The sequence below is a fragment of the Fukomys damarensis genome, unplaced genomic scaffold (genome assembly GCF_012274545.1).
Source record: "Fukomys damarensis isolate Sample0158 unplaced genomic scaffold, DMR_v1.0_HiC HiC_scaffold_37, whole genome shotgun sequence".
NCBI lineage: Eukaryota > Metazoa > Chordata > Mammalia > Rodentia > Bathyergidae > Fukomys > Fukomys damarensis.
The window spans coordinates 55666211-55678501 of NW_022900949.1; the positions used below are offsets into that span (position 1 = coordinate 55666211).

The window sequence follows — 12291 nt, forward strand, 5'->3', positions numbered from 1 at the left end:
CCGGGGTGGTAGGGGCCGCGGCCCCTCTGGGAAATGGCACCCGGGGCACCCGGGGCGGCCGGGACAAGCGGCAGCTGGTCTATGTGTTCACCACGTGGCGCTCGGGCTCGTCCTTCTTCGGCGAGCTCTTCAACCAGAACCCGGAGGTGTTCTTTCTCTACGAACCAGTGTGGCACGTGTGGCAAAAACTGTACCCCGGGGACGCTGTCTCCCTGCAGGGAGCAGCGCGGGACATGCTGAGCGCGCTCTACCGCTGCGATCTCTCCGTTTTCCAGCTGTACAGCCCCGCCGGCAGCGGGGGGCGCAACCTCACCACGCTGGGCATCTTTGGTGCGGCCACCAACAAGGTGGTGTGCTCCTCGCCCCTCTGCCCCGCCTACCGCAAGGAGGTCGTAGGGCTGGTGGACGACAGGGTGTGCAAGAAGTGCCCGCCTCAGCGCCTGGCACGCTTCGAAGAGGAGTGCCGCAAGTACCGCACCCTGGTTATCAAGGGCGTGCGCGTCTTCGACGTGGCGGTGTTGGCGCCGCTGCTTCGAGACCCGGCCCTGGACCTCAAGGTCATCCACCTTGTGCGTGATCCCCGTGCAGTTGCCAGCTCACGCATCCGCTCGCGCCACGGCCTCATCCGAGAAAGCCTACAGGTGGTACGCAGCCGGGACCCACGAGCTCATCGTATGCCCTTCCTCGAGGCCGCTGGGCACAAGCTGAGCGCCAAGAAGGAGGGCATGGGCGGCCCAGCAGACTACCATGCGCTTGGCGCTATGGAGGTCATATGCAACAGCATGGCCAAGACGCTGCAGATAGCCCTGCAGCCCCCTGACTGGCTACAGGGCCACTACCTGGTGGTGCGGTACGAGGACCTGGTGGGAGACCCCGTTAAGACACTAAAGAGGGTGTATGACTTTGTGGGGCTGCTGGTGAGCCCTGAAATGGAGCAGTTTGCCCTGAACATGACCAGTGGCTCTGGCTCTTCCTCTAAGCCTTTCGTGGTGTCTGCACGCAATGCCACGCAGGCCGCCAATGCCTGGCGGACCGCGCTCACCTTCCAGCAGATCAAACAGGTGGAAGAGTTTTGCTACCAGCCCATGGCTGTGCTGGGCTATGAACGGGTGAACAGCCCTGAGGAGGTCAAAGATCTCAGCAAGACCCTGCTTCGGAAGCCCCGGCTCTGAGAGGGGTTCCCAGGAGATCTGGCACCCTGTGGACTGTACCCACAAAGAGCACTCTGGTGTGTTTAAAGGAACACAACCCAGACGGGAACTGAGAAACCCACATATTCTATTATAGATACGTAATATAAATAACCACAGAGGCACTTGCTGTCAATGTTTTGAGTCTCAGCAAGACCCTGCTTCGGAAGCCCCGGCTCTGAGAGGGGTTCCCAGGAGATCTGGCACCCTGTGGACTGTACCCACAAAGAGCACTCTGGTGTGTTTAAAGGAACACAACCCAGACGGGAACTGAGAAACCCACATATTCTATTATAGATACGTAATATAAATAACCACAGAGGCACTTGCTGTCAATGTTTTGAGTCAGTGAATTTCAAGGAACACACACACACACACACACACACACACACACACACACAGCCCTCACAAAAGGCAAGACTTGAAAGTTCTAACTAGCTGGCCCTTCTCTCCTGACCCTTGCCCCTTCTCCTTTCCGAGTTTCTCCATTTCTTACCCTCTCCTGCACCTGCCTTCATCTTGAAGTGGAATGTTGATGAAATCAAGTTCCAGTAACCCAAATCTTGTTTACAAAATTTTCGTGGAATCTGTGAACATGTAAGAGTATTTGGATGTGGGGGTGGGTTGGGGTGGAGAAAGGAAAAATGATCCAGGAACATAAGGCCCTATTGGGCATGATAAATCAAGGAGGCGTTCTTCTAAAGTAGACTTTTGTGTAAAAAACAAAGGTTACATGTGAGTATTAATAAAGATGGTAATAAATAATATTCTTTTTTTATATTTGCCTCCATTACTTGGGAATTTACTGTGTTATTTGTCCTCTATAGTTTAGATAGAATCAGGTGCTCTCCTTGAGGACAGTTGAACTGGGAGAAGCTTCTGGCTTCTTAATGATAACGTGGGAGTTGTTTTGTCACATGAATAACAGCTTACCAGGTGCCCAGGAATGAAACAAATCTTAAAATTCTATAGGCAAAACCCAGCAAGGCAGAAGAAAAAGCACACACTACTCTCCTGTTGAACCTTGAGTTATAGAAAGCAAGAAGCAAGCCCATGATTTGAAGGCATTTAGCTGTGATTACTACTGTATCAAGTTAATGCACGGAACCTTGAAGCAGAGGTTGTCCTGAGGTTGGTTCATAGAAAAGATTTTTTAAAAAAGTATCTAATTTTTAAAAGTTCTGATGATTAGAATACAAGCCTCAAAAATTAGTGTGAACATATTGTTGGTGATGGTAGAAACTTCTTGGTTAGCAAAGTGACAAGTATCTGGAGTGTCTGTGTGACATTAATAGGACATGAAAGCAGGGAAATTTTATCTGAGAATCAGGAACACAATGGACTTTCTCCCTTGCTTTCTATTCAAATTAATGCAAAACAGAATATGAATTTGTAATGGTTTACTTGGGATGCCCTTGGGATATATTGCTTTCTTTATCAGGTTTCCTAAAAGCAAATTGCAAAGAAAATAGGATGATGCAGACAGTGTAAGGCTTCAGCCAAGAACATCTTTTAGATATGAAAATGGATTATGGGAAAGATGAAGTAAAAATGGATTAGTGTGTAGGATTTTGAAATTTAGCATTTTTCAGGGAGAAAACTTGAATTTTCCTGCAGTGGTTATGTTATTGCCAGGTCTGCACCCATATTGCATTGAAGCAGTCTGCAGGATGTCTGATGGTGATAAGTTCTGAAGCCCAAATAGGAGCCAGAGATAGTATAGTTGTATATAATGTTAAATATGGTACAAGTTCAATATCATCATGGCTTTGTTTTACTGTAATTTATTCTAAGATAAATTATAGGAATAAACTATATATTATATCATAAACCAACATGTATGGGTTAAATACTGAGGGCTTTAGAAAAAAGATGATGGAAAGTAACATGTATGTGGGAAATATTTTAATATAAAGTAGTTCTTAGATATCATTATCATTACAATGTGAAATCTAACTACACTCATAAGAATTCCAAGCTGAAGGAGTACATAGATTTTTTAAAAGGCGCATTTAGCAGTAGATTTTATAATATGTCTTAGAATGATTGTTTCTTAATTTACTGAAATAGTTTCTAGTGTTGTGTTCATTAAGCTACATTGCAGCTATAACAAATTGACCATGTTTTCCATGATATTTTTGTGGTAGTATCTGTGCTGAATTATCTTCAGCAACAGAATATTTGTAAGAGCTTTTAAGAATACTTTAAAATTAAATGAACAAAATAAATATTAATGTTGGATGACTACAGATGAAAAGGGCTTAGTGGGAAATTGAGATAGCATCATTAAAAAGCAACCACTCTGAATAAAGTACTCATTTAAAAACAGATTTCATGTGGCAGTAGCCACTGTGAAATTCATGCCTAGTTCTTGAGCAAGGGATTTTTAAGCAGTTGAATTTGTTCTTCTTCTGGTACATACAAGGACTTGGATTGTGTTAAAGTAGAATTATGGTGTTTTTTGAATCCTGTATTTAAAAAAATTAGATGTTATATAGAGACTTTGCAGCCTGCAGAACATTCACAGCCTACTCAGCTGGAATTTTAAGCTAACACCAACGGCTCTCTCCTTGCTCTGTTTGCACAGGGTTTCCATCTGTAATTCCCTTGTTTTGTAGCAGCTGCTTTTCCTCCACTCTGCCACTTCTGGGCTTTGTAATTTGAAAAGGTGAATTGTTGCTCCTGGAAATTTGTACCTAGCTGCATTCGAGGAAAGCGAGACATGTGTTGTACCCAGTGAAGGCCAAGATAGCTGTATCAGTGACATTCAGCTTCTGCAGATTTCAGAGGGAGAGAACCATTTTTGGCATTAACAAGCTCCTGTTACCCCTGGTGCAGGCAGACCTGTGTCACAACAAATTGCAACAGAGCCTGTGGCTATTTTGGAGGCAGCACTTATGAAAGCGATCCTTTCACATTTCCCAATCTGGCAAGATGTCCATCAGCAGGGGCGAATACTCTTCGGAGCAGGTTATCCGAGTGATTTTTGTTTTTAAGTTCTGCTCATCTGATAGCTTGCCTGACTTAAATCCTGTTGACTTTGGAATGTCTGTGTTAATTAGAAAGCTCTATGTAGGAAATAAAGCCTGCACAGTGCATTTAGTCAACAAATCTTTGGAACAAGGGAGAGGCACAGGCTAGGTGCTTGAGTTTCAGGAAGCTCCGAACCACTCAAAGGCCTCATTCAGACTGACCCATGGATACCTTGCAGGCAGGGACTGGAGCAAATCTGTACCTTTCAGTGTCTATCATACAGTGAGTAGTTGGCAAATATTTATTAAATAAGTGGACGAAATATGCTACTATCATATTTTGAAAGGGCTCAGAGGGAAAGAGTGGAAGAATATGTTGTACCCTTTAGAAAAATCACCAGAGGGGCTGGGGATTTAGTTCAGTGGTTCGGTGGCCTGCCTTGCAAGCACAAGGACCCAAGCTCAATCCTCGGTACCAAAAGAAAAAAAAAAAAAAAGAAAAAGAAAAATCACCAGTCCACACAGTAATGTTGGATGAAGGAAGCAGGCCATAAGCTCTATTTAGATGCAGTGAGTGAGCGATAGACATTTTTAAGATTTTCAGAGTGGTTATCCCAGCACACAGATGCTGAGGCAGGAGAATTGCGAGTTCAAGCCCAGCCTGGGCAATTTAGGGATTTAGCAAGAATTTGTCTCACTTAAAAAAAAAAAAAAGAAGGAGGGGTGTGGGTGAGAATGTGGCTGAGTGTGAAGGCCCTGGGTTCAAGTACCACCCCCCCAAATTCCAATTCTCAGGGTTTAAGCATAGATCAGTATCTTTCAGTTATGAAATAGAAGTAAAAATACAAAATTTATGAATGTGGACAGGTAAAAGTTTCAGAATAAGGAATTAAATAGTTAATTTCCCCAACTGCATGAACAACATAAGGGGGAAGAGATCAGACCATAGCCTTAGAACAAATGCATTCCAGGTATATTAATGAGAGCTATAACATTGTCCGTTCTGCAAAAGCCATGTGTTGCAGAAACTTGTTGTTTCAATTCTGTGAATGTGTATCTATGTGGTGTAGATTTTACCCAGGCGTAGGAATGGCTCCTTTTGGGAAGGTTGCCCTTTCATGGATGCTGAACAAGACAATGGTTGTCTGTCCCCATGCATCCGCTAAGAGACTATGGCCAGTTCTGTCCAAGATTTTTGTTGTACACAGTACAGTTGTGGCTGGCTTATGCTATTGGTTTGAAATTAGTATACATTTGGGTGAGGCTATTCATTAATGCTTCCTGGGCACTGAGCAATGAAATGAAGATCTCAGTCTCTAGAGATGGCTTCAGGGAGAGCAAGAGGGGAATAAAAGGTGTGTCTCATCTTCAGTTATGGTAATAAGGATGTGATGTCACTTTACCATTCTTCCCCAGGTCTATTTCCCCTACCCCATGCCATAGTTGAGCTTTTTATTATTGTCTTGGTGAGAGATTTCACCCCATTGCTGGGGCTTGAACCTGGGACCTCACACATACTGGACAAGTGCTCTCTACCTGGAGCCACATCTCCAGCCCGAGAGTATTTTAATGTCCACGAACAGGTGTGTGGTATGCTCTTTTGATCTCTCAGGCCTCTGGAGAGTGAGCAGCCAATTATTATATCAGAACCTGTGACAGTTCTGTGTCAGGGTTTAGTGTGGACAGGAAGAAAATGACATTTGCAATTTGAGGAATGGCTTGAGGTGTATGAGGGAATGTCCTGAGATAAATGTATAGTTTATAGACCCCTTCTGTCACTCACTTTAAAGAGAGCCCTTTCAAATCTGTTATGGCTAAGAAAATAATTTGTTGAATTACTCTCTGTCCTTTCTGGGCTTTTGGCTTTTCTTTTTTGCAGTTTGCGTATAAACTACTGAACTTGTCAGGTGCAAGTATTTAATAACTGAAATTCTAGGGCTTTACTTTTATTACATCTGATGCAATTTTGTATGCCTTTAATCAAATTAAGCTAAAAATGTTAAATTGTGCATAACACATTAAGTTTATAGAATGGAAAACTTTATGAACCTGTCTTTGGAGGTGGTATTGTTTATAAACTTGAAGGTAGAGAAACCTGTCTATTTGTTAACAAGATTTTAAAGGGTAGCCAAGGCCTAAGTTAAACTTTTAATCGAAATCAGTACCTATTATGAAATGTCATAAGTATTTCTGGGCTTCTTGAACAACTGCTAGTGACTGACAGCTACAATAATTGCTGACACTAAGACCTATACTCAGAACCCATTTTCCAATGACTCCCATCTCAGGTGTATGGACTGGCTGGACAGCAATTCACCTTGAAGTAGTTAATTTTCTGTACAGGATTGGCTGCATAGTTTTCAGGTTTAGTGCAAAATAAAAATGGAATGTCCCTTGTTAGAAAACATTGTTAAGACTTTCAAGACAGAAAATTCAACCAAGTGTGGAGTCTTTCTAAGCATGGATTCTTGCACACCTGAGCAGATTGTATGCTGTCAAGGCTGATCTATGTGCAGAGAATGAAATGTCCAGCTAGCTGAGACAGTAAATAATGGTGCAAATGGAAAACAGGTCCAAAAGTATGACTTACTGTATGTAGCTATAATGAAGGCAAAGACATACAGGCACATATTGGTGATGAAATTCTAAGGCAATGACACACAACAAATCATCTTTGGTAAATGCAGCAAATGAGTGACAATCCTCTGCCCATCACAGATTGGGCTTGAGAACAGTCAGGATGACCCAGCAGAAGAAAGAAAGAGTATTGGTTGCTCTTGGGATCCTTTCTGGAAGAACAGGTCAAATATCTGGCAGGAAGATAGAGAGTATGATCTCCTCGTCCTTTAGCGTGTGGATGCCTGCAAGTTCTGAAAATAATATTGCCTTATTTCTGAAACTTTTTTTTGGGGGGGGACTCTCCCTGTATTTTCTTATTATGTATTAGAAGTCCAAGCATGAAAAAGCAAAAGGTTAAGTTGCAATAAGCTGAGGGAGTAAAGATACAAAATGTACTAGGCTAATTGGTACATTTCTTTATTATGTTAAGTATAGTTGGCTGAGATTATTTTATTATAAATTTGATATGTCCCAATTTGCCTCTGGTAACAGTTTCTCCACCCCCTACCCATATCTCTGCCTCCCATTTCTTCTTTGCAAATTCCTACTCATTATTTAAGGTCCTGGATCTTTTTGAAGCATTTATTTATCAACCCCACTTCAAGATACAGAGTTTTTTTGTTCCATGTCCTCTTTCACTGTCATGTGCACGGATCTATCAGCGTGTCCTTGCAGATTGGAGTTAGTTGTCTGTAGGCCTATTTTCCTCTTCTAGATTAGATGATTCAGGAGGGAAGGGAGGATCTTATTTGTGTGTGTATGTGTCTCTCAGTATCAAAGCAGTGTCTTGCAACAGATCTAATAAGTGAGTGGTAAATAAAAGATGTAGCCCAACAAGCCAGAACAGAAGAGATTGGGAGACAGATACTTTGTCAAATAGGCTTCAGCGTTAGTGCTGCTATATTTCACTATGTCCTGTACTTCATGTGGGAGTCAGGAAGAAGCTGAAAAAGCAAGATAAATTAATACAGATGAAAAGGAGTATGAAAGAATGCCTGTGGAACATTTCAAAAATAACCTTTCCGTATTAATGTTTGAAATAGAGAAATAAACAAATTGGACCCTCTCCCCAGAGTTAACAAGCAGAGGCTGGGAGTGTAGCACAGTGGTAGAATAAGTGCTTAGCACCTGTGAAGCCCTGGTTTCAATCCTCAGCACCCGCCTACTCAAAAAAGAAAGTTAAAAAATGAATTATTGTCAAACAAATATGATGCAATGTTTTAAGGCCCAGGTGGGAAAATGTATTATTGTAATGCAGGTTGAAGCTGTGTATTTGTTTTGTAGAGGTCATTGGCAGCATGACCATCTTTTAAGCATTTCAGGGACTGGAAAATTTTCAAGAATTAATGTCGAGGTCTAAATATTACATCTCTGTTTTCAGATGTCCTAGTTACTCTGGCAAATTCTCAGTCTCTCTAGGGATGAACTAGCTCTTGGGAGAAATTAAAATATTTCATGTTCTCCTGTTGTAGTTTTACATGAAACATAGTATTATGTTATTACTTTGAAAAAGAAAAGCATAAATGAGATCGCATCTTCTTTCTGAGACAATGACATTCATGTCTATAGATTTTAGCCCTGTTATTTAATCAGCCCTACTTGCCAGTAAGGCTAGTATTCTCCCAAGAATATGGGTTCTGAGTTCCCATTATTTAGGTTAAATCTTCATGGCACGTAGTTTTTCATTTATATTTTCACATTTCTCAAGTGATTTCTTCATGTGCAGTTCTCTTTATAACTTTCCATCACAATTTCCATTTCACTTTCAAATGCCCTACATAGCAAGAATGATGGCATGCTGGTTAGTGACTGCAGAACACCTTCATTCCATTTGAGTCTCAAGACAAACCCGGGAAGTAGAGTAGATATTATGATGGTCCCCATTTTACAGAAGGGAATATAGGTTTTCATGGATGACTTTCCTAAGGGCACACAGCTAGTGAGTAGCAAATGATTTTTTTTTTTTTTTTTTTTTGCTTGGTACATCAGAGATCCTGTTTCCATTTAAAGGTTACTAATGAAATAGCAAACATTTTATGCTCCAGCCAAATGCTTTCTGACAATTGTATCCTGAATGCCTGCTGCATTGTGGCTTCAGCCAAGGAATAGGTGTTAGTGTCTATGGAAATGCATTTTTGTGTAACAAAAAGAAAAAAATTAATTGTTAATTTAAATTCTGGTGGTTAAAATTCTTCTTAGAATGACTTTTGTTTGGCAAAGTAATGTAATGTGCTATTTTGGTGGGGGAAAAGAAGATCTAGAAAAACCTAAACAAGAAATTTGTGGATTGAGAGAAAGGAGGAATAAGAGGGGACAAACAACATGGCAAGATGCTGGAGCCCACGAAGCGAGACTTCCAGGAGATGCTCCCTGCAAACGAAAATGGCCAGGCAGGAAGGGCAGAGGTTTAGCTTGGAGCCTTTCATCCTGCTGAAGCCCCATCTAGCCATTGTTGTTGCACAGAAGCCCCGGTAATGCTTCTATATACTTTGCCTTGTTAGTGTGGTCTTTGCAAATTGAAGGCACTATCTTGATGACTGAGGAAAGAACAGGCCCATTCCCAAAGGTGGGAAACCCAGGTGAGAACAAGTCCACTGAGGCAAGAACTCTGAGCTAGAATTAATCTGTGAAGTGCAGTATTGCTTTACTCCATGATGTGTTTGAGAGGAAGGTGAGTTTCTTCCTGACTGTGAGATGAGATTCAAGGCAATCTTATTTAAGTTTTAAAGGGCAGGGTAGTCTCGGCAAAGCTTTTCTATGTGGCTCATAACTCGAAAGGCTGTACAGGTGGACAGGTGAGTGGAGCAAGGTCAGGAAATGTTGGTACATTATAAAAGCTGGATGATGGTGTCAGCTGTCACGTATGAGTGGAAACTGAAGAGCAGAAAGGCTGAAGCATGTACTCAGAGTCCCCTTTCCCATTAGACAAAGAGCACAAACTAGAAATCAGAGCTTCTAATTCCCAATCAGGGGCTCTCTGATGTGCTATCTCCCTGAACATTTTATTTCATTGGTTCCTACCAGTGTTTTGGAAACAGTGTCTTTTTTTTTTCAGTATTGGGGATTAAACTCTGGTCCTTGCGCTTGCAAGGCAGGCCAGCAAACTGCTGAGCTAAATTCCCGGCCCTGGAAACAGTGTCTTTATGGAATATCTGGGGATCTGAGAGAGAGCTGGGTATTCTGGTCAGGCTTTCAAGAAGATGAGGCAGGCCACTGAGGTGGATGGTCTGAGAGCATCAGTCCAGGTTCTCTGGTTGTAAGATTAACTCAACTAGATTGAGTACACAGAAAATTAACTGGGAAAGATGAGGCATACACAGCCTAAGAGCCGCTGGAGGAGCAGGCTGGATCTCTCTCTCTCTCTGTGTCTCACGTCTTGCTCCATGCATTTAGACAGTCTAGAAGAGAGAGCTGGGTGGGTTGAGGCGGGTCAGATGTCTGTTCCTTGGTACATGAGCAGGTCATCTGGGTGGACAATTCCACCAATCTGTGCATAATGTGGGGAAGTTATTTCCCACAAGGAAATCAGGCTATAGGTATCAAAAGTAGGGGCAGTGGAAGCCAGGTAGTCTTAAGCCAATTAATATCTTGTGGGAAGGGAATGATCGTGGGACAGACAGTGAGACACGATTCTAAACTGGGTATGGGACTGTTTCTAGTTAATCCGGTGGAGGGTGGGGCAGAACTGGAGGACAGCCTTTGGAATTTTTTCTTTTCGACATTACTTGGGAATGGTATTGATATTTAAGGGGCTAGAAACAGTCATGGTGAATGTTTTCCCATGCTATGACTAGTCCCTTGTAATGAAGAATTATCTTACTCCAAATGTGAATGGTGGTTCCTATGAGAAATAGTGAGCTAAATTAAGCTAAGGAAAATTATATACTTACTGACTCAGAAACAAAAATAAGGCTGCCTCATAATTACACTCAATAAATGTTAATAAATGATATCACCAACATTGTCATCATCATGATCATCAGTGCTATTTTGGATATTAGTGGCTACAATAAACTTGAAGTTTGCTTAATTTTCTCCAGTATATCATGCTGCTTTAGATTAGGTATGGAGAAATTGGATAGTTGGATGGTGGCTAATGGAAAAAGTAGGAGGGATATTAGATTGGAACACTTTGTGACACCAAATATATACATATATGTATAGCAGTTCTGGAAGTTCTCTTTTGTGTCTTTACGAGGTCTGATAAAAAATATGGTTGAATGTTGCTGTTAAGGCTTGTAAAACATTACAGTGTGTCCTCCTCTGTCTTATTCACCAGATCTGGCACTGTGTGACTTCTGGCTCTTTCCTAAAGTCAAAACATTTTGAATCAATTCAGGACCCTGAGGCAGCCACAACAGTGCAACGAACAACGCACGGCAGAGGGCGTCCACAACTGCTTCAGGCAGTGGCAAGAGCAATGGCGCAAGTGGGACAAGTGTGTTTGAAGCAAGGGGCGTATTTTTAGAAGGATTAATGGCAATGTGTCTTTTACTGTAATAAATTTAAAACATTTAAACATTCACTGTGTTTCAGTCACACCTTGCAGGTATGTGTGCACACACACACCCACACCCACGCACACACGTTGAGAATTCTGGCAGGACAGAATGTTGAGTGCATAACGTAGAGCAAGAAATTCCTAGAACTTACACTTCTGAGGTGGTGGAGTTATTACTGGTCAAGGGCCAAGGTGGCTATGTTGGACAGGAAGTGAAGATAAGAAATTGAAAGGTCAAGATGTCAAAAACCAGACTCCAGTGGTTGCTGAAGTCATGGAAAACGTAGAGGAGTTGTGGTAGAGAAGGGTCATTGATCTGGGCACTCAAGAGTTGCTGTTGTCTTCAGTTTTGGAGAGGGCCATGATCCTCTCCTACAATTTGGACTCTTCCTGTCCCAATGCATCTGTTAGGTCATGACTGTAGAAGCTTCTATTCCAGGTCACACGAGTGTCTCCCTGCTCTGAGCACAAATTAACAGTTGGCTGCACAGTCTTTTGTACTAACTGAAAGTTATTTGATGTGTGTCATTCTGGCCTATATTCTAACTTAACCTTAGTTGTCACGCGCCATTATTTCCGGGTTCTTCATGCCCTGCGTGAATTCCGGAGGTGAATCCGCCGGTGACGGTGGTTCACGCCTGCGCAGAAGAGGCGCTTGGTTCGTCAGAATGACGCAGGCCGGCATTGACCAATAGAAATGGGCCACGTCACCCGAGAGGCTATAAAAGGCAGGCTCGCGTCCGGCTCGGGGTCTTTCCGCCATCTTGAAGAACCTCCAATAAAGCGTGCTTCAGAAGAATCCTGAGTGTTGCGTGCTCCTTGCTGGCGAGGTGCGCGCGACAAGTGGTGCCGAAACCCGGGAAGCGACGACCATCATCGCCGGCATCAGCGGAGACCCCTGACTTCAGGAGGATTCAGAACTGAGCAGCAGGAGGGGAGGATCCACCAACTTTCCGAGAGGTACGCTGTCTGGTGTGGGCGGGTGTTTTAATTTGTTTACTCCAACAGG

General features: G+C 42.7%; 1 protein-coding gene across 1 annotated transcript in view; it reads left to right on the top strand.

Moving 5' to 3' along the window:
• The window catches only part of Chst2 (carbohydrate sulfotransferase 2), a 2826-nt gene extending 1223 nt beyond the window's left edge, over positions 1 to 1603 (top strand). Inside the window, exons 3-4 of the mRNA XM_010608219.1 lie at positions 6 to 1188; positions 1389 to 1603. Coding sequence (XP_010606521.1) covers positions 6 to 1172 — 1167 coding nt within the window. The 3' untranslated portion in view covers positions 1173 to 1188; positions 1389 to 1603. The remainder of the gene's footprint in view (positions 1 to 5; positions 1189 to 1388) is intronic.
• Positions 1604 to 12291: the final 10688 nt, after the last annotated feature.